The 22,522-nt window shown below is 49.5% G+C and overlaps 1 protein-coding gene and 1 long non-coding RNA gene across 4 annotated transcripts in view; both read right to left on the bottom strand.

Moving 5' to 3' along the window:
• The window catches only part of LOC133274927 (uncharacterized), a 133,373-nt gene that overhangs the window by 20,777 nt on the left and 90,074 nt on the right, over positions 1-22,522 (bottom strand). The gene's annotated exons all lie outside the window — the stretch shown is intronic.
• On the bottom strand, positions 4,138-20,599 carry LOC133275187 (C-C chemokine receptor type 8-like). 3 transcript variants are annotated; one of them, XM_061465046.1, is made up of 3 exons: positions 20,272-20,599; positions 7,299-7,457; positions 4,138-5,335 (listed from the first exon to the last, which is right to left on the bottom strand). In XM_061465046.1, exon 3 carries the CDS (start codon positions 5,324-5,326, stop codon positions 4,271-4,273), a length of 1,056 nt encoding a protein of 351 aa, XP_061321030.1. In that variant the 5' UTR covers positions 5,327-5,335; positions 7,299-7,457; positions 20,272-20,599; the 3' UTR covers positions 4,138-4,270. The 3 variants fall into 3 exon arrangements, with proteins under 3 accessions (XP_061321030.1, XP_061321032.1, XP_061321031.1); XM_061465048.1 differs by lacking the exon at positions 20,272-20,599 and adding an exon at positions 8,392-8,654; XM_061465047.1 differs by lacking the exon at positions 20,272-20,599 and having other exon boundaries at positions 7,299-7,567.

Below are 22,522 nucleotides of genomic sequence, written 5' to 3'. Positions count from 1 at the left end.
AATATCTCTGAGATGCTCAGGTTCTTAGAGAAAGCTGAAGGCAGGCAAGCTTCAGAACTTCGTGGCATCATGAGGTTGTTTCAGCAGATACTGTAAACCACAAAGTTTTGTGTCTCACTTCTGGGTCAATTCATTAATGCATTTGGGGTTTGCATTGGATAATGTATTTGGGTTAGAGTGTGTTTCTGATTCAGAAGAGCAGAACCCACACAAGGTGTCAGAAAGAAGACTGGATGAGGTGTGCTTTTGTAGCCAAGGGCTAGAGGTATTTAGAGTGCATGGCCACAAATGAACAATATCAATTTTGGCTGATCCAACTCTTCTTTATATCTTTATCTTAAATAAGAGCAGAAGGTAATAAGTAGTGCTTATCTGGATCTTTTTAACGCTGATGGAGAATGTTATACAAGTCATGCTGACCGTTGCACCCAACCTCACTGAATTCAGTGGTGGATCTCAAATGTGTGACAGAACCTGGCTTTAAATTGGCTATAATACACAAAGCAGTGAAAGCTCAGGGTTTCAGGGTGAGCCACATTCTCTATCTCATGCCTGTGTTGGGTTTCCCCATAGTGGTGCTGTTACTCAGGAATTTGCAGTGCCACAACCCAGCCTGTCTGCCAAGGTGCAGAGGACTACTTCCTTTGTTACAGGAGGTGTAGCCTGGCCTTCAACACTGCCAGGGATGGGGCAGCCACAGCTTCTCTGGGCACCCTGTGCCAGCGCCTCAGCACCCTCACAGGGAAGAGCTTCTGCGTTAGATCTAACCTGAACTTCCCTTCTTGAAGAGTCCCTCTCCAGCATCCTTGCAGCCCCCTTCAGACACTGGAAGCTGCCCTGAGGTCTCCACGCAGCTTCTCTTCTCCAGGCTGAACAGCCCCAGTGTTCTCATCCTGTCTCCATACAGGAGGTGCTCCAGCCCCTGAGCATCCTCGTGGCCTCCTCTGGACTTGTTCCAACAGTTCCATGTCCTTTTTATGTTGAGGACACCAGAGCTGCACACAGTGCTGCAAGTGAGGTCTCACAAGAGCAGAGCAGAGGGGCAGGATCACCTCCTTTGACCTGCTGGTCACGCTCCTTTTGATGCAGCCCAGCACACGGGGGCTTTCTGGGCTCAAGCGCACACTGAAGCCGGCTCATGTTCAGTTTCTCATCACCCAACACCCCCAAGTCCTTCTCCGCAGGGCTGCTCTGAATCTCTTCTCTGCCCAACCTGTAGCTGTGCCTGGGATTTCTCCAACCCAGGTGTAGGACCTTGCACTTGGCATGGTTAAACTTCATGAAGTTGGCATCAGCCCACCTCACAAGCGTGTCAAGGTCCCTCTGGATGGCATTCCTTCCCTCCAGCGTATCAACCGAACCACACAGCTCGGTGTCATTGGCAAACTTGCTGAGGGCGCACTCAATCCCACTGTCCATGTCAGCGACGAAGATGTTGAACAAGACCGGTCCCAACACCGATCCCTGAGGGACACCACTTGTTACTGGTCTCCAGCAGGACATTGAGCCATTGACCACAACTCTTTGTGTGCGGCCATCCAGGAAGTTCTTTATCCACTGAGTGGTCCATCCATCAAATTGATGTCTCTCCAATGTAGAGACAAGGATGTCGTGTGGGACAGTGTTGAACGCTTTACACAAGTCCAGGTAGATGACATCAACTGTTCTACCCCTGTCCATCAGTTCTGTAGCCCCATCATAGAAGGCCACCAGATTGGTCAGGCAGGATTTCCCCTTAGTGAAGCCATGCTGGCTGTCACCAAGCACGTTGTTGTTTTTCATGTTTCCTAGCATGCTTTCCAGGAGAATCTGCCCCAAGACCCTGCCAGGCACAGAGGTGACACTGACTGGTCTGTAGGAATTCATTGTAAGATAGTTTCATGTGATCTTTTTTCTTTTCCAGAGCTGTAACATCCTAAAGTATTGCATCATTCAAGGACAAAGGCAAAGCCCAACACAGAACAAACCAGCACTTTACCCTGCTCTCACACCAGGCACAGCTCTTCATTTATTCCTTATGGAAAGAGGGGGGCTTCATGGGGCCAAAGAGAGAAAGGATGATCACCAGCAGCACCACATCTTACATGATGTTCTTGCTTTTCTCCCCTGCACTGCTTTGTGCAGTTTAATAGCACCTTATTTGTTTTAAAGGTAGGTGTTTTTGAAGGTGTGTGCATTTGGATGCTTTGTTGTACACTGCCAAGTGGTCTTGGACTAGAAAAAGGCCAGACTTTCCTCTCAGTGCCCTCCGCACCATGCAAAAGGGCAGAAAACATGAAAGGGGGGATTGTGAAACGTGTTAGATGAAAATCAACAGCTAGAAAGTTCGGTTGGGTTCACAAACCTTCTAGATCTAGCTAGGGAGATGCTAGCAATGTGAAAAGCGGTACTTGGCAATCTGATAGCAATGGTACGTGTTACAGCTTGGCCCTTGGAGGAACACCAGTTGCTTTAGTTGTGCAATATCTGATTAGGTGATCTGGTCTACAAACATCAGTCGTTTCCTTACTCCATCCTCTTCAGAACAGTGACCAGCTTTCCACTGATTTAAAGGAACAATATTGGGCTAGATATTTTGGTATATATATTCACATCACCTTGTACAGCACCAGGAAATCCAGGTGACATCAAATCTGAATGTTCCTTGCTGCCTTTGCATCTGACAACATCTCAGCACATGAAAATGAACTGATCTGAGTAGACTGCAGAATCCTTTTGCCAACTTTACTTTGTGTCAGAACCCTTTCAACTGAGGAAATAGTGCATCTGCTACCTGCTTTATCCCAAGGAGAATATTATGTCTGCAGGAGAAAGGAGATTGTCATTGACAAGTCTCTAGCTAAAAGTAATTGTAACAGAAAAAATGGCACTACCAGCTCCTTAATAGTGTGATGCTGTGGTCCAGAACTGTTTCAGTGTGTAGAAGTGCAAACATTTTTGAGCACTGCTTACCGTCTCCATAGATTCTTTCCGTCGCATATAGGAGCAGCATAAAATCCTGCGGGTTTTCAACAGTGTCATGTTTAGAGAAGAGGCACAATGCTCCTGAGAGCTCTGCTGTACATGAGAACTTGGGGTTATGTTGGGTATGTTTGTGTCTCTAGTCTGGTAGTTCATACTTAAAAGGGGGAAAAGAGCTACTTGTATTATTGCTTTCTACAGACACATTAGGCAGAGAAATAGCCTTCTGAAGGGAAAAGTGTCCTAAGGATCAGCAATCTTAATCTATGAGAGATCAACAGTGCTTGAGAGAGGAGGGTGTGTGGGTGTGTGGGTGTGTGTGTGTTAGATGTATACTACTGGATTCTTAAATACCAGTCAACACTGCGAATCTCTATGCAATGTGTTTTATGTGACACTGGCTAGAACATCCTTTCCTCCTCCTAACCGAAGCTTGTCATCCATTGGAAAGACTTTCAGGAGCCAAGACAAAGAGGTGCAGTTAATATGTTTATTCAAAGAAGACAATTCTAAAGCAGCAGATGATGATGTATGGAAAAAGAGACAGAGCCTACGTGCTACATGCTACATTGGGTGGTGCTTACATTCAGCTGCAAGCTCTGGGGGCACAGAGTTGGAGATCCCACACCCCCAGCAGTGATGCAGACTACCAGGCTGCTTTGATGATGACATATTGGAGTGTACGGGACTCTATGAGGCACCTGGAGGTGTTGCTTTGCTGTTTTTGAAGGCATCACCACCCCAAAGGCTCCTTTGGGCAGCTGCAGCTGCAAGGACCCCCCTAGCTGTGTCCCCTGGGATCATCCCACAGGAAAGCAACAGGGCCCTGGTATGAGTGGCCTCGTTATCTGGGAGCTGAAGCAAAATGGGAATGGTGACAGTTGCTGACGTGACTCCCTCTTTGCAATGCGAAGTAATCCCATGCCTTCCTAGAGGAGCGTCCCATGCCTGTCCCAGGGATGTAAGGATTCATGTATGGAACAGCTTCCACAAGGCAGAGCATAGTCTGGGGTGAGGCAGAACCGATGCTTTCATCAGAAGAGAAAATAAATAGTAGAGGAAGCACGCTACTTGCTGAAATGAAAGAGCTCTAAAGCTTAGCTAAAACCCATTCTGTGGCAAACTCGTAAAGTCACCATCTTACAAACCCTTAGGAAACTAACGTGGCCTCTTCTTCTGCTCACAGCATACCCCAAAAGGAGGTATACTGGTTCTCCCAAGAGGATGCTGCACACATGGTACCAGCCTCCAGGTCCACGTTGGACCTTAGGCCAACTACTCACACAGGAAGAAGGCAGCTCGGATGGGCTCACAGGATCACTGCACTGTCCGAGCAGCTGGAGATCTGGCTGGGTGCTGGGAACAACTGACCAGCCCCAGCACCTGCAATGGGGCTGGAGAGGACACGGACACAGGACTGCAGCAGTCCCTTCAGATGGGCTTTGAATGTCACCCCAGCAAAGGCGTAGATCACGGGGTTCAGGCAGCAGTGGATGAAGGAGATGGTTTCCGTCAGCTGCAGCGCCAGGGCTATCTGGTAGCTTGCCTTGCAGTCATTGATGATGTGCAGGCTCTGCAGGGAGTCGAGGAACAGCACGACGTTGAAGGGAGTCCAGAAGAGGAAGAAAACAATGACGATGATGAAAATCATCTTGATGGCCTTGATCTTGTTCCGGTTTTTGCATTTTTGCAGGTTTTTCAGTATCTGGGCATAGCAGCAGATGAGGATGCTCAGGGGAATCAAGAGGCCTAAAATATTGGATGCAAACTGAGAAGCAACCTTCCAGGTATTGTCGCCTGGGGGGTATATGGGGACACACTGCACAGACTGCTCGATTTCCAGCTGCTGGTTGAACATGATGTTGGGGACAGAAGCCAGGCCAGCCACCAGCCACAGGATTAAACTGGTGATTATACCACAGGAGGCTGTCCGTATCCTCATGGCATAGACAGCATGGACAATTGCGATATACCTGTCAATGCTCATGAGGGTTATAAAGAAAATGCTGCTGTAAAACCCTGTGTAATAAATGCCAGCCATTATCTTGCACATAGCGTTGCCAAAAACCCACTGGTCTGAAGCATAATGGGCTTGGAAAGGGAGAGGCACAACGAAGAGAAGGTCAGAGGCTGCGAGGTTCAGCAGGCAGATGTCAGTCATTGTCGTCAGCCTTTTCCTGGTCAGGAGAACCCAAAGGACCAAGGTGTTTCCCAGAAGGCAGAAGACAAACACAAGGCAGTAAAGAATCGGCAGGAAGAGGGATTTAAACCTGCGAAAGCCATTTCCTTCATTGCATGGAGCAGTGTTTTCATCATATCCATAGTCATATTCTGTTGTGCCAAAGAATGGGCTTGTGGGATTCATCTCAGATACCTGTGCAGGAAAGAGCAAGGGATAAATGGCTGGTTGTCCTGGCATGGGACTCCCAGAGTGGCTTCTGCCTCCCTCTGTGCTGCATCGAGCCCATGGGTCAGCCTTCAGGCAGAGAGGGACTGCAATATGAAGTCTTGGTCTCATTTGTACCACTCAAAAGCACGGGGCTGGTGCTGGAAGCCTGCCACCATTCCTTTACATGCATAGTTATGAGCACTGGGGTGCTCTTTGTTTCCCCCAAACTGCCTCAGTGGCAGTGAGTTAGCCCCTCATCAGAGGAACATAGATTTAACTAGGTTGGAAAAGACCTTTAAGACCTCAAGTCCGACCATTACCATTAGAAAGAATTCATGCTCTGAATAGTTGTAATGGTGTAAAATGGTACAAAACCTGCATCTGATCTAAGAATCTGGATTTTATCGTGGTTCCTTGGCTGGGGAGGTTCTTCACTTGTAGCATAAAGACCCTTATGAAAGTGTGTTGACTGAAGAAGCCATCAGCCAGCAGCATCAGCACATTTTCAGCTGAGCTGATGAGGGCATGGAGAGCATTTCCTCTCTGTCCTTTCTGAATCATTGCAGTGAAGACAGTGTTAAAATAGTCTGATCTCCTCTCCAAAAGGGAGTCAGTGCTTTAAGCCACCTTTTGGGTTTTGTTTGGTCATTTGTTTCCAGATGTCACCTCATCACCCCTATAAGAGGGATCTGGTTTGCAGGGTGAGGTACCCACATTTTAAGGAGTGATGCTTCTTTCGAAAGACACTGTTTCAAAGGTGTTTGCCTTGTCATTGCCAAGACATTTGTATGTTTCTTGTTCACTGCACCTCTGTTACGCCTGCGTACAGGTTGATCACGTCTTGAAAGACCTTTGAAGATACCGTTTCCAGGACTATAATTATTGCTAATAAGCTCTAATAATAAAATAATTGACAGTGATTAATTCATTAAAGCAGAGGCCATGCTCTTGTAAGTTAAAAGGTATACAAAAAGGCAGAGAATGGTGGAAGTGTTCATATTGACAAGGAAGGAATCAGAATTCACCCCTTCTTGCCTATCTTGTGCCACCTTGTGCAGGGAAATAGGAGGATCAGTATGCACAACACAAAGAGGTGCTGGAGTCAGTGGTCATCCTCTGCTCCAGCTATGGATACTCATCCCCCACTGATCTGCCTCAGCTTTCCTTGGGGCACCAGGACTGTTTCCTCCAAAGGCAACTGGCATATGCAATGCAGAGAAACCTTTTACAAATACAGCACTCAGCCCTATGGAGTTCCTTGTTCATAAATATGAGTAATGAAAAGAAAGCAGCACTGCAACCTATGCTGATCGTGTGATGCTTTCCTATATTGAGGTTTCAGCTGTACGTAGGACATTTGTGTTATTAACTTCAACTTTGTTTTCATGCCTAAGCCCCTAAATATTGACACTTCGAGTCACTAGATAACGGCTGTTCATGCAGCAACACATATGGGTAGAAAATGTTTCCTGCTAATGCTTTTGATGTGTGACCCCTCACACGCACTGTGACTGTTCGCATTTCAGCAATGGCTTGATTTTCTTATTTCCTTGAGGGACCCCTTAAAAGCAGTCAATAGATTGAATCAAAAGTAAAACCAAAAATCAAACAATAATGAATGCTGTGCTATAGATATATATGGGTATATAAATACATGCATCGATTGGTAGATTTATAGATATAAAGCATCTGATTTTGGTTGAATAGGGATTGGAGAGGCTCCGCTTTAGGCTTTCAGATGACTTTTGAAACATTTAATACCTTTGACAGCTTCCAACGTGGGCACATTTTCCATCATCTCCCCTCTCCACATCAGTCAGTGGAACAGTCAGAATGAAAAAGCAGTTTTTCCGAGGAGAGAGGTAACTGCTGCAGGTCCCTTCACCCTGCTTGCCGAGGTTAGACTATTACTTTTATGAGTAGCGCATTAAATGTGGATGGACTTTACCTTTGACAGCAAGAAGCCTCTACTCTCTCCGCTGACCCTGGTCCCGTCCTTCTACCGTGTCCTTGTCTTCTCTTGCAGGCTTGGGAGCTTCCAGGACGCTTACTCCATCGCCTGTGGAGGTGGCTGAGCTTTGGTGATATGCAGGTATCGAATGGGCAGCTGCTAGTTACAGAACAGAGGCAAACCGAAGATCCTGAAGCTGCGGTAAACAGGAAAAGAGGTGACACAAACACATTATGTGAAACAAAACTCAAACACGGCCCTTTTCAAGGCAGCAACGGTAGCACCTGAATAGGTGTTCTCCTTCCAGAGCACTTGCTAAACCCCACTGCTTCACAGCCGCCCCTGACAGAGGTGTGAAGTTGAGATATCTCCATCACAGAGCACATACATAAACTTGCAGCTTTTGACAGAAGCTGGTGGATCATTTCCAGCTTGTGTTATTTTAGTGTTCTGTTTCCTTCAGCTAAGATCTGCACCCTGGCTGGGGCCCTCCCCATCAGTAGCCTATTCACCTTAGGAGCAAAGTAAGAACTCACAGATGCTGATACCTCTTCGCAATCGGTTTTTAAGCAGCTTTTATTCAAGTGGAGCTATCTCAGAGCTTCTTTGCTACTTGGGAGTTCTTTTAGGTATAATCTAATGCATTATTTTAGGTCAAGGATAAAATACTGAAACAAAGACAAGCTTGACTTTCTTTACTTTATTCAATAGCTTTAAATGATGTCTGTACTGTATGTTGTAAACTGTGGTGCTTTGTAAGTCAGCCAAATGATACGTTTCTCATCCATTAATCTCAACAAGCACCAGTTTCCTGATTTATAGGAGCACAGAGAAGATGAGCTTTGCCCAAGAGACACAAACAAGTACTTGTTAGATCCAGAGCTTGGTTGTTATTAAAGTCATTCACTTCTTTGGTAGCAGCTCCAATCCAAAGTAGCTTTCCAGCTTGCTGGCTGGTGCAGAAACAAATAGTGAAAGAGGATCCCAAAAAAAGAGAAGAGCTAAAAGCTGGAGGCAGACAAAGAAAAAGGTGAGAAAATGGGCTAGAGAAAAATGAAGAAACAACCGATTTATAGAATCATAGACTCACAGAACGGTTTGGGTTGGAAGGGACCTTCCAAGCTCATCCAGTCCAACCCCCTGCAATGAGCAGGGACATCTTCAACCAGATCAGGTTGCCCAGAACCACATCCAGCCTGGCCTTGGCATGCTGGCCACACTCCTTTGGATGCAGCCAAAGGACTTGGCATTCGTCAGTAGCACAGGCAGAAAGATAAGACCTCTCCCTTGAGGAATTCAGAATGCTACCAATGACCATGGCACCACTCTGCCTCTAAGCACCCAGTTACAGGGTTTACTGTTAGAACCCTCCTCCTGTTACACGCATAATGTAACTCCATTCTACCTACTTTCATTGTTTAGAAATCAATAGCTTTCATCATTTCTTCTTATGAGCGAACATCAGTCAATTAAAGGTGCCTCCTTTTCCATTGGATGGTTTGTGCATTGGCCAGTAAGTTATTAACATATATACAAAAGTATGAAGAGTTTGTCGTGAAAGCAATAAAACAATGAAATACAGCTAAATTTTAAATATTCATGATTATTTTGAAATGGAAAGAGAATCTTGTGCTTTTTCTTGAATCATTTTCTGCTGCAGGTATTATGCTATTGCAAAAGACTTCAGTTCACTCAAAATGCCTATTGGTTTCAACTGGGAGATCTTCAAGCTGTGTACGTGCAGCAGCAGCAGTCCTGCAGAGCCAGGCAAAGTGAGGCATGGAGGTGGAAGAGTGTGGCAGGGAGCACTCTGTGGGTTGGAGAAAGCAGGAGCAAGCAAGAAGATGCAGAGAACCTTAAAGGCAAGGAAAAGAGCTTGAATTCAAGCAGCAAAAGAGGAGATACAAGTGAGCAGGCCTGGTGACTGCTGTGGTTGGAGCTCCCAGGGTGATGGGTGATCCTGGCACAGTCATCCTCCAAGCTTTCCTCAATGGAGGAAGGCAATTCAGTAATGGCAATGGAAGATGTAATCTGTTGAAGGCAGTGAAATGAGGGGAGCAGCGATGGGTTTAGGAGATGACTAATCTGGCTGCTCACTCTCTTACAGGTAATTTGAGGTGAGTATGGGCAGAGAGAGCGCTGCTGGGCTGGAGGGTGGTAGAGATGAATGTGTGTTCACAGATGTGGGAGGCTGAATGCTGTAGGCATGCTACGCTTCCCTTGAAAGCTCAGAAGAGGTTACCTGGAGGGGGAAGGATGGGAGGGACGTGTTTCCAATGCTCTCCACCATCAGCTATGAGCCAGGCTGCAATGACCTGCACCCTTTCCATCCTTTTTCAGTCTGCAAGTAGCATCGGCAGTGTTCAAGGCCAGGTTGGACAGAGCCTTGGGTGACATGGTCTAGTGTGAGGTGTCCCTGTCCATTGGCAGAGGGTTGGAACTGGTTGATCTTAAGGTCCTTTTACAACCCAAACCATTCTATAATTCTATGACCCTGAGTTACACCTCCTCCTGAGTTACACAAGGACCACGCAGGCAAACAAGGACTCTCTATGGAGCCAACAAACATCCTTTGGAGTTCACCTGCAGAGGATAACAAAGCAAAAACTGTGGTAAACCAGCAAGAGGTTTGAAGTTAAAGGTCACCTGCATTTGAAAGTGCTGAGCTCGGATGGAAAGAGGTGCAGAAATGCTGCGAGGTGGCAGGAGCACCCACATGAGAGAGCTGGGCTTAGCCTGATAAAGGAAAGACATGTGAGGGATACATTTGGAACATACAGACAGCCCAGCATGGAGAAGGGCAGGGGAAAAGAGGATTGTCTTGCTTTACAGAAAGCACAGGCATAGCAGGGCAATGTTTGCAGGTTGCCCCTTGGGCTGAAGGGAGCTGGTGCTGGTGCTGTGGAGCAGCCTTCCTGCAGGAGGAGAGCAAGCCAGCTGGTGTAAGTGCTCCTTGGTTAAGTGTGGGAAGGGAGACACCAGACCCGGAGGCTCTCATAGCTGGGGATGGGGCAGCAGGCACCAAACAGTCCCTCCCAGGGCTTTGGGGGTGATCCCAAGGTGCTGGGTGGGACACGGAGGGCAGGGAGGTCTTAGATCTGCTTGCTAAGAACCCATCCAAAACCCACCCTAGAGCTCCCTCCTCCAGCAGGCCTGGCTGCTGCCTTGCAGCACACTCCAGCTGAGTTTTATCTGGATGCTAAAAGCAGTGGTAGTGATGGCTCCCCATGTTCTTGTGGGCTTCCCTGGTAGAAACACCTTATGGCAAGAGAGACAGCTGATTGTTGGTATCTCCAGTGCTCCAACCTATGGCCAGTTTGGGTGCAGGAGCTATGCCACACACTGCTCCATGCCCCCAGTCAGAACTGCAGAGGGAAGAGCCACGTGGCATCACCACCATGGTGAAAACATTGGTGCACAGGTTCAAAAACTCAGGGAAAATGTCACTGTAGGAGAAGCCTTCTGGTTTGTCTTATGTTTTGATGGTGGTTGCCAGGCTCAGCCTGCAGCAGCCACTTTGAAGTTATGGCTTCTGCCTCAGTGATGACGAAACCTCCCATGCAATGCTTCATGTAGACACTGTCAGCCTAAAAGTGACCAGCACATCTGAGTAACGCAGAGTTCCTCTCCCCCAGACTATTCAGAGCCCTGAGGTCATGGAAGTGATGCTCTGTGGAAGCCCATGTAAATTGGAAAGGCTGTGGCAAATGCCACGACCACAACGAATCTTGCTGTGAGGCAAGGAGCATGGCCACATCTGCAGCTCCTACAGCCAGCCATACCTGCTGGCACTGGGGGAACCACCATGCACACCAGCTCAGCTTCTGACATCAGCCCCAGAGGGTTTTCTTGTCCCTTTGGGGTGACAGCCAGCTTAGCTGCTGCAAAACTATGCCTGCTCTTGTAGAAACCTCTCCTTCCTCCTGCAAATGGTCTGGGTGAATCGAGCTTCATCACAGAAAGGAAACTGCGGTTGAAACAAAAGACACCACCAGCAAGAACTTGCTTTGGCCTCAAGAGCCTCAGCCACAAGCCCTGCTATAGCTCTGGCTGTTTGGTCAAGTGGAGGGGAGGCACCTTTGTGTCACCATGGTAAAGGCTATGGTGTTGGTGCAGCAGCCATTAAGAAAGGATGGGAATAAAAGCAGAGTAAGATACCCTACCTGGTAGGATATTTCCCAAGAAAAGACTAAGTCTTTCCTGGAACTGCTCACTGTCATAGTGGAAAGTGGAGGACAAGTTTGCCTTGATGTGATGCTCTGCTTCCACCCACCTCAACACGGTGGTAACCATCCAAGTGAGGCCCAGAGACTTTCTCTACCTTGGCTTGACAGCCAAATAAGAGCAGCTTCTTAGTCAAAAAGAGGCCTTTCCCTTTCAAACCAGCCCTCACCTTGCATCTCAGAGTTCTTACTCTCCCATATTAGAAGAGGAGGAGAGGTGACTTAGCTCAGGAGGGGAAACAAAGGCAGGACTGAGTGCAGCAGGGGGTATGCATGCTCACAGATGCTGGGTTGCTCAGCGAACATGGTTTATAAACCACCAGGAATCATCACTATTGATGGGGAGAACAATGACAACAGCTTGACTTTGCAGGGAAGGCAGGGGGTCGGGGCAAGCATGTCCTTTGTGGAGGGAGAGCAATGCGGCAGGTAGCACCTTGACGAACATCTCACCCCATATTCCTCTCCCTGGCCATCCCTCTGCACCAAAATCCCTCTCCCAAGTGTCTCTGCTGCCTGCATGGACCCACAAGAACCTTCCACTGGCTGTATCCCCCTTGCGCCCTTCTCCCACAGGGCAGCAGGGATTGGAAAGCACTGAGTGCACAGAGCTGGCACTCACCTGGGAGCTACAGGAGGAAACCCCACACAGGAGCTGTCTTGGAGGAATCTTGGCCTTTTTCAGTTATTGCCACGGTATCTGGGTCTATCAATCAGAAGTTCTTCAAACGTGCCTATGGATGATCTTAAGGTCCCTTCCAACCCAAACCATTCTATGACTGTGATTCCACAATCAGCCTCAGCTACCAAGACACCAGCTTAGCGGGACTGCATGATCTTAACCAAAGATGTTTAACCAAACACTGCCAGTGTAGAGGTACAAAAATGCCATACACAGAAGGGCTCGTTTCACTTTCCTGATGGGGATATCGTGTCTGTATGCCTGCGTACAAAGAGGGGGCTGAGGTTTTGTGACCAGGTGAGATTTTGAGTATTTGGGGCTTTTTGTCATCAAAAAAAGTAGGTTTATATTGACAAAAACCTCTGAAAGTGCCGAGGGGGATTCCCCCTTCCAAGTTAGAGGAAAAAGAAAAGTAACAGAAGAGTCACAATACTCTTGTATAAGTTCCAGCCAAACCGTTGCCATTTTTCACCCTTAAAGGTGTCGTTTTCAAATACAGCATTTTACACAGAAATAACCTCTTCTTCTAACCCTGCTTCCTCAAACCAGGCAGGCTGCAAAGCTTCAGAGGTTCTTCCAGTAGAGCTAAGATGTGCCTGTTTTGCTGACAGCAGACACAAACGTGTAGTTTTCTTTTCAGCTTGGTCAGCAGACACATTGACACCCTCCACCACAGTGAATGCATCACTGTGACAACGCACTTGTGTGTGCAAGCAGCATCATAGAATCAACCAGGTTGGGAAAGCCCTTTAAGCTCACCCAGTCCAACCGTTCCCCAGCACTGCCAAGGCCACCCCTAACCCATGGCACTGAGGCCTCGTCTCCACGCTGTGTGAACACTTGCAGGGACGGTGACTGCAGCCCTGCCCTGGGCAGCCTGGTCCAATGCCTGAGCACCCTCTGGGGAAGGAATTGTTCCTCAGCTCCATCTAAACCTGCCCTGGTGCAGCTTGAGGCCGTTTCCTCTTGTCCTGTCCCTTGTTCCTTGGGAGCAGAGACCGACCCCACCTCACTACAACCTCCTCTCAGGCAGTTGTAGGGAGCGATCAGGTCCCCCCTGAGCCTTCTCTTCTCCACACTGAACCCCCCAGGTCCCTCAGCCGTTCCCCATCACACTTGTGCTCCAGGCCCTGCACCAGCTAAATTAACCTTCTCTGCCCCCCCTCCAGCACCTCAATGTCTCTCTTGCAGTGAGGGGCCCAGAACTCAACACAGGATTTGAGGTGCAGCCCCACCAATGCCCAGCACAGAGGCACAATCCCTGCCCTGGCCCTGCTGCCTACGCCACATGTTCAAATGTGCCTATGAAAAGCCTTCTGGGCATTGCCCTGTCTCCCTCTTCTGCAGCAGATGCTCAGTGCAGATAAAAGGCTGTGATCCAGGGCATCCTCCAAAAGCCGGTGCTGAGTCTGTGAAGGAGAAGCAGCTGGAGGTGCATGGCGAGGCCTCCGGCTCACTCTCCTCCACGCTCTGCTTCTCACTGCCGCCACCAAAGCCACAAGGATTACGGCTCTGACAGCTGCAGCCTGGCGCAATTGCTGAGTTGCAGCCAGGCAGGAATCAGAGCGTTGCAAACCTCCCAGCACACTAACTCATTCACAGCAGTGCCAGCAGCCAGAGGGGTTTTCTCACCCAGGTTTCACAACAGGGCGATTGTGGGACAGAAAGAAGTAACCGAATCCACCCCGTGCACATGGGATCTCTGAGAACAAGACTGCCCCTTGTTTGCCCCTCATCTGATGCATTTCTTCTCACCCTGAAGCACTCTGCTGTCCCACACCTTTGGTATCTCAGCACAGGGCACCTCTCAGATCTGCATCTGACCCTGCTTTGCCTGAGGGTGGGGAACACAGAAGGACAAAAGCAGGAAAGAATGAGAGCAGAGAAATCCCATGAGAGGGCTGGATGGGATGCTGGCAGATCAGGTAGTCCATCTCCTGTCTTGAAGGCAAGGGCAGTGTCCCACTGTTATCCTTGCCGAGCCTGCTCCTACAGCCCCTGCTTTCCCCCCAGCTTCTCCTTACAAACCACCCAGTGCTTCTTCAGACTCATTCCTAGTAAATCTGTCTTACTACTTCTTCTTCTTTAAGTACTTACTGCTTAATGTCTAAAACCCTCCTGGTATGATTCGAGTCAGTTATTGACCTTCTCCCTGGAGGAACAAGCACTACTTTCTTCTAGATGCTTCAAAGCACCCTAAGTGCAGTTTTCCCTTCGATTGCAGTAGCTCATATTCCATCATCTTTCTCCTTTTAGGCCATGTTTTCTAGACTATTAATTGTGGCCACTGTTCTCCTGTAGCAGCTGCCAAGCTTTCCTTAATCCTTTTAGCATCACAGTGCCCAAAACTAGACATAAAGCCCCAGCTGTGGCCTCACCCCTGGCAAAGCAGACTGGAAGCCTCTTGCCTGCAGTAGCTGTCTTGTTCTGCAATTCACGTACCACTGGTGACTTATGCTTCTGTCGTGCTGGATGACAGCACCCAAATCCTTTTCTCCAGAAGCCCTGCCTTCCCCATCCTGTGTTTGTGGTCTCAGTTGACCACAAACTCAATGTCTATGTGCAGAAGTTGGTGCTTGTCCTTAATGAACTGCAACCCATTGCTCCCAGGCTTTTTAATCTGTCAAGGACACTTCATCAGGGGCTGTAGCGATAGGACATGGGGTGATGGGTTCAAACTGAAACACGGGAAGTTCAGGTTAGATCTAAGGCAGAAGCTCTTCCCTGTGAGGGTGCTGAGGTGCTGGCACAGGGTGTCCAGAGAAGCTGTGGCTGCCCCATCCCTGGCAGTGTTCAAGGCCAGGTTGGGCATGGGCTTGGAGCAATCTGGTCTGGTGTGAGGTGTCCCTGCCCATGGCAGGGGGTTGGAACTGGATGATCTTAATAATCATAGAATCACAGAATGGTTTGCGTTGGAAAGGACCTCACACTTCCAGGGATGGGGCAGCCACAGCTTCTCTGGGCACCCTGTGCCAGCGCCTCAGCACCCTCACAGGGCAGAACTTCTGCCTTGGATCTAACCTGAACTTCCCCTGTTTCAGTTTGAACCCATCACCCCTTGTCCTATCACTACAGTCCCCTATGAAGAGTCCCTCTCCAGCATCCAATTGAGGATGATGTGATAAAGCTGCTTCCTGACAAATATGTATTGTCTTTTACATTTTCTGTTCTCTTGCAGGCTGTTTATTCTTCCTGTACTTCCCAGCAACTGCAATTACACTGACTGGCACGGAATTCCCTCTCTGGTGTAGGCTGCTGTTTCCTCACCATACTGACTCAGAGCAAAGGGCCACTGGAGTCTGGCACTGGCAATTCTGCTTTGAAGCAAAGAGCCACCAGAGCCAGCACCCTGCCCCAACAGCACCCAGCCCCAGTCTGCAAAGGGGACAAACTCTCCTGCCTTTGGCCATGCCAGCCTGGGGGATGTGAGGGGTTGCAGGGTGGGATATTCCCCGTGCAGCCCCCGGTGCCCATGTCCACTCTCACCACAGGAAGCAGCTCTGGTCATTTAGCATGTTCTAAAAGGAAAAATAAAAGGCCTTCAGTGTATGCAACCATGCTCTTAAAACAGGGAAGCCTGTGTGGGTTAAGAGCAGGATGGTGACTTGGGGACCCTGCCACTTGCAGCAGGACCCCTTGGAGGGACCCATGCCTTTAGCAATGCCCTCGCAGGGTGGGCTGCTCTTAGCACAAGAGCATCACACAGCGCATCCATTGGCGATGCCCATCTAGACCACAGTGCCTACGATGGCAGAGCAGGCGTCTGAGCGGTGTTATCCCATCTTTCACATCTTCCCTCAGGCCTCTGCCCTTGCCGGACTGTGAAGAGAGCTTTGCTGAGGGAGAGGAAGCGTTAGGAGAGCTCGGCAATGCCGCTGATCGATCTATACCTGAGCCGCTGGTAAACAGGAAGCTGCTGAGCGGCTTTATTCTTTTTCTTGGGTTTTTTAGGCTCTTTTGATCTGGTTTGAGTAGCTGTTTTTTTTTCTGCTTATTTCATCTCAGGAAACACATTTTTTCTGCCACCTCTTGCAGGAAACGTGCAAGATACAAAGTGTTGAAAACCTCCCAGTTAGCCCAAGCCGCTCTACAAGAGGCGGTGAGTCAAAGGCAAGGAGGGCATCACAACGGCACTGAAAACTTGCGCTGAAAAGCTGAAGCTCGTAGTAGTGAAGGAAAGGCTAAACCAATTCAACCGTGCAGAATACAGACACTTGCACACATCTGTGCTATGATTAGATCACAGAGTCACAGTCATTAGGATTAGAAGGGCCCTCTGGAGATCATCTACTTCAAGCCCCAAACTCAGGGGCTTTTCATCAGTATCAGAAAGAGCTTTCAAAGCATTGTGGTCAGGAGAGCCAGGGGCATAGAGCTCTTTCCAGAGCTGCATCACCAGCCTCTTAGGAACTCATTTTCAACACCAAAGTCCCACCATGGAGCCTGCTGTCCCCACCAGGCTCGTGCGCCATCCACACTGCTGCAAACAAGTGCAGCTGCACTGAGCCCATGTGCCAGAGTGTGATGGGGAAGAGGGATGCCACTTGTGCTCAGCACCTTAGCATGGACCCAGCAAGTCACCCCAGACACATCAGGAGCAATGAGGACAGACACTACAAGGGTTTGGCAGATATCTGTGACTTGTCCTATGCTGCAGGCAGCAGTGCAGGTACAAATCCTGCAGGGATCAATGCTCACTGTGTTTAAAGTCTCTCCTAATCTTGCTTAGGAGAACAAGCAGATAATCAGGCCCCTGATGCTATCAGGGAGACAAGGTAATGCTGGCAGGAGAGGGTGAAGCTGTGGGGAGTAGAGGGACGGACAGGCATTCCTCCCACCACAGCCTGGAGCTGCAAGCTTGGCTTTGTCTGCAGCAGGGCTGATCATGCACTGACAGGAATGGGTTTGCTTTATGCATCAGTCCTTCTTAGCCCCTCTTCACCTCACCAGCAAAGAGGATCCCTTAGGATACCCAGGGCTATCCCACCACCTACACTGTCCTCCTCTCCTGCGGGCTGGGGATGGACATGCACACCTCAAACATGATACAAGATACAGCACAAACCTACCAGATCCAGCAAGAGGCTGGGTTGAAGAGGAGGAGGAAGAGGATCTTTCTGGCATGCAGATGCATGGGGCAGGTTTTCTCATTACCAAACTGCAGTTTCATGTTTTTCTGGTGTACTGAAAGCACAAGAGGTGCTCTTGTGGGTTTTGAATGAGTGGGACAGAATAGATGAACTTTTGTTACTGTGAAGGTAACTTCTGCATTTCCTTTTATAATACCCAGAATTTCTCTTGCTCTCTCTTTGCTGATACAGCCCAATCATCTCAAGAACCATCAAGGATTCATACCTCACCTCTGGTAAGTTTGGAGGCAGAAGGGGTAAAAAGTCAAACGTCTCATTGCTGTTGTGAAATCACTGTGTGTGAATGTGTCTTTCTGAGCAGAACCTAACACAAGACCAACTTCAATAGACAAGAGTAATAGCAAAGTGTCCATATTGCTTGGGCAGAACAAAGGACAACTGAGAAACCCTGAAGTCAAGAGCTGAGCCCCGATGCTTTAGGCCACCTTTAAAGAAAAAGGAAGCTCTTGAATTAGCCTCAGATAATATTGAATATCCACTAATGAAAAGTAGTGGTTCGGGTGTTAGTGCTTCTTCTACCCCGAATGCTGTCTGCTTGTTTCATCTTTATTCTATCAAACATGTGCAAAGGCTGTGATTCCAAACACAGAGGTTTTCCTTAAGGAAGAGCACAGAGCAAAGGTGGTACCCCATTCTGCACTGGGAAGTCTGTGCACCCCACTTTGCTACTGCTGATTGTCATAAGCTGGGACAAGGAAGGCTTTCCTTTGTGGTCACTTAGGCTTTTTGTCAGTAAAGTGGGTCTGAAGGTGAACCAGAACAACCCTCGTTTATTCCTGTTGTGTTTCGTTTCAGTTTTGGAAAATTAAATCCAGAGAGTTAAAGTGGAGATTCTCCATTATAATGTAATAAAATAGATCCAGGGTCCAAGGCAGCAAAGTGGAACCACTTCATAAACCCCCAGATGCACAATGTTTGGGGTTTTCTTTGCCTTTTGAAATGTGAATAGATGTTCTGATGAGATATTAAACAGCACCTAACCACATATACCACAGGAGGTTAATGTTCTATGTACTTCCCATAAAGGCATGCTACTCAACAACACGAGTGTGCTCCCAACATCACTTCATTTATGCTCTCCGTGTTGAGCTTGGATTAAAACACACCTTTTTACTAGCCTATTGTGGAGGAAGTAACTACATAGAGCAATTACATGTTTGCCTCCAGGCTTTCCAGAAACCTGTGACCAAGAAGGGTCATTGAATCACTCGCTGTGTTAAAGCCTCAGCCCTGGGACTCATCTACAAGCCTGATATTCAGACATGATTTCAACACGAAGCTGGGTTTGAGTCTAGGATCATAAACTATGGCCTGTGCATGCTGGTGGCCAACGAGATCACACAAATGGCCTGCAGAGGTTACAGAACCATGTCAGGAGCAGCATTCACCACCCTCCATCAAAATGCTGCCCCCAAGGGTGGTCCTTCAAGAAGCTCTTCAGGAAACAAACTCATGTAGGCTTTTGGATACGCATGCGACCAACAGGATGCTAACCGAGGGACCTGGAAAGGACTGGGAGAGGTTGGCCTAGCAAAACACAGCCATAACTGCGGCTGGCACAACCCCTGCAGCACACACTGCCAGGGGCACGCCAGGGCTGCCTGCTCTCCCTGCCAATCCATCTGCTGCAAGCAGAAAAGGCACCAGAACAACAGGTTTTCAGCAGCATCAGAGAAGAGGCCGGTTCCCTCTGCGGTGGCAGGGAGGTGCCATGCAGGCAGTGGGGAAGAGATGCTGCCTGCTGCTGCCTGCATTTGCCTGCTGCTGCCTGCATCTGCCTGGTACTGCCTGCATCTGCCTGCATCTGCCCACTGCTACCTGAATCTGCCTGCATCTGCCTGGTACTGCCTGCACCTGCCTACTGCTACCTGAATCTGCCTGAATCTGCCTGCTGCTGCCTGCGGCTGCCTGCTCTTGCCCTGACATCTCACTCCTGCCACATGGTCACAGTACAGTCCACCTGTGCTGAATGGAAGGAGCTTGCCTATGGTAAAAGCGCAGTGGGGAGGGAATTGCCACCAGACAGAACATGATGCTCTTATGAACAGCAGGCAGCTCGGCTGCAAATCAGGGGTACCAGGGATTGGGACCTTCCAGAGGTCTCACATCCCATTTGAAGTGTTTTCAGAGAACCAGTCAGGTGAGAAAGGATCAGCCCTTTGGCCATTGCCGAAGTGTGAACACACCGTGCCTGAGCTGAAAGCATCATCTACGCTGTTCCTCCCCTAGCAGGCCTGGCTCAGCTCCTCTCTCATGTCACAGGCAGTAGGGACTGAATTACCAAAGGTAAGAAGCACCACAAAGCTGACGGATGCATATGGTCACTGTCCCCCGAGCTGTGGGTGCAAACATAGAGCAATCAAAAAGAGGGGAAGGAGGGGCAAATTTTCCATATGGCAAAGGCAGCTGTGTGAGGAGGAAATGTGTGGCAACAATTAGTCTTCATAGAGTCATAGAGTCACAGAACGGTCTGGGTTGGAAAGGACCTTAAAGCTCACCCAGTTCCAACCCCCTACCCATGGCAGGGACACCTCACACCAAACAGGTTCCTCCAAGTCCCATCCAACCTGGCCTTGAACACTGCCAGGGATGGGGCAGCCACAGCTTCTCTGGGCACTCTGTGCCAGTACCTCAGCACCCTCACAGGGAAGAACTTCTGCCTTAGATCCAACGTGAACGTCCCCTTTCAGTTTGAACCCATCACCCCTTATCCTGTCGCTACAGTCCCTGTTGCAGAGCCCCTCTCCATCACCCAAAACACACCAGGAGAGCACAAGAAGGAAACCAACGGGCTGTCCTAAAGAGAAAACACCACCACCACGGAGTCCCCCTGTGGAACAGTGCCGGGGTTTGGGCACGTTCTCCTCAGCGGCGGGGGGGTAAAGCAGGTTCCCGTGCCTGGGAGCGGTACCTACCTCCCAGCTCAGCTCCGCTGCAGCCTCCTCCTCCTCCTCCTCCTCGGCCGGAGCAGCGCTGTGGCAGGAGCCGTGCGGGATGCTGGAGGCAACAGCTCTGAGTGCTGCAGGGCAGCAGCTGCTGGCTCCTGTGGAGCTCCCAGCTGGAAGCTGGCGCAGGGACAGCACCGGTGGCTTTGGGCATCACGGCTCCCCCCTCCCTGAGCAGTCAGATAGAGCCTGGGTGTCTCCGTGTGCTTCAGCCCATGAGGCTGTTGTGTCCATGGCTGCTGCCGCTGTCAGGCAGCTCCTCTGCATGGAACTGTGAGCTGGGGTCCGAGAGCGCACACAGATTTCATGTTACACCATTACAGTGCACAGTTCTCAAGCCACACAGTTGCCTCTTAGGGGTGTCTTCCCCTTGCACAGCCTCTTGCCCTGTGCACCATCTACCCCCCTGGGCAGCAGCATCTCCTCTGGAGGTGTCCCCCACCAGACTCTTCCTCAATGGCCAGAGCCACCCCCCCACCCATAAGACATGCACGTCTAAGTCTTGGGCTGATGGGATGGCAGGGACTGGCATGGGATGGCAGGGGCCACCACGGGATGGCAGGGACCACCATGGGATGGCAGGGGCCACCACGGGATGGCAGGGACCACCATGGGATGGCAGGGGCCACCACGGGATGGCAGGGACCACCATGGGATGGCAGGGGCAGCCTCAAGCAGAGGATGGCAAGAGGCATCCAGGCACCCCAAGAGGAGCAGCAGGAGGAGGGATACAGACAACATCTGCTGATGGGACCCCTTCTGGGCTTCTGCAAAGCACAGCCCAGAAGTGCCTTGGATGCCCACAGCTCTCCCTCAAAGGACATCTCCGCAACATGGGGTGACAGTCCTGCAACTGCAACCATTCCCCTGCCAGCATCTCACTGCTGGGAAGAGGGGGCTTTGCAGGCATTCAGCAGAGGAGTCAAAGGGATCTTAGCTCCTCTTTTCTGTCATCTGGTGTAGCATGTTAGCCAGGAATTGCAGACAACAGGAAAAGAGCTGAGCAATGGATTTGGGAGAAGAGAGCGAAACAGCAAGAGCACAGGGAGGGGAGATGCAGGGAGGTCATGGGCAGCCCGGACAAGGCAGGACGAGCAGTGATGCACCAGGAGGGAAACAGGAAGGAGCTGGTGATGAACATCTTGCACAGTCCTCAGCCTCGGCCACGCTTGAGCTGATCTGTCTTAGGTTTGTGTTCTGAGGTGCTTCAGCACCAATCCCTCATCCGCAGCACCATGCTGACCCAAGGGAGCAAGCTCTGCTGCCACTGCTGCCAGGTGGGTGTGGAGCTGGTTTTCTGCAGCTAACTGATGCTTAACTTTACCTGCTGTAAACCGAGAGCATCCAGTTCCCCTTTGTGCAAAGCCTATTTGACTACACACCCCGGCATTCACTTTTGGCCTCCTCACAGCTGTGTGGCTCTGCAGAGATGTGGTCCACCTTCTGCTCTGCTACCAGCTCTCCTCAGCTTCTCCTTGCACACCCTGGAGTTCCTACTCCAAATCCCTCCAGACAACAGGAGAAACCTTCCAGAACACACCATTGCCCTGTAGCTCTCCAAAGCTACGTAAGTAAAAGTACTGTGAAGATCAGACCTGTCCATGAGTAGTGCCAAGCAAGCCAAACTCCTCCCATCTGCCTTGCCCTGGGGTCTTTGTCTCCTGGCATTGTACCTCACTCTCAGATGCTCCTTCTCCAGTGTTCTTCTTTAGCACACTAAAGACATGCTCTTTTCTGCAAGAAAACATTAAAGAATAAGCTTTGGATCTGGAGCTAGCATTTGTCCCGAGGTCCTGACTCCAAAACCTACCCTATTGAAATACCCTCAAATGTTCACCCTCACATCTCAGATCCTGATTGTCGTCACGTCACGGGGCTGGTTTTGTGGTGGCACACATTGCAGCAAGGAGCAGAGACTACAGAACAGCTTGTGGGAAGGGCAGGGCCAGAGATTAGCTTGAAAGGGAAGCATTGGGAAGAGGAAGATGCATCAGGGTCCAGACTGTCCCCACCCAGATTGCTCCTGCCTGGGTTTATACTTGTAAAAGTAAAATTAAGACTATATATCTTTGATTATCATCACGGCTCCAGTTCCAGAGCAGGATTCCAGTTCACTCCTGTGTATTTCTCCTCCCTTTCCACTTTTCCTCTTGCAGTTTAGCAGGACAGAGGCCCACAGGGTCAAATTCAGCCACCCGGGTGCAGCTCCACTGACCACAGC

The sequence above is a fragment of the Pezoporus flaviventris genome, unplaced genomic scaffold (genome assembly GCF_033815535.1).
Source record: "Pezoporus flaviventris isolate CSIRO_AGI_PZ_B2104156 unplaced genomic scaffold, CSIRO_AGI_Pfla_v1 ptg000037l, whole genome shotgun sequence".
Taxonomy (NCBI): domain Eukaryota; kingdom Metazoa; phylum Chordata; class Aves; order Psittaciformes; family Psittacidae; genus Pezoporus; species Pezoporus flaviventris.
The sequence above is the reverse complement of the archived record's forward strand: the minus strand, read 5'-3'. Positions and strand labels throughout refer to the sequence as shown.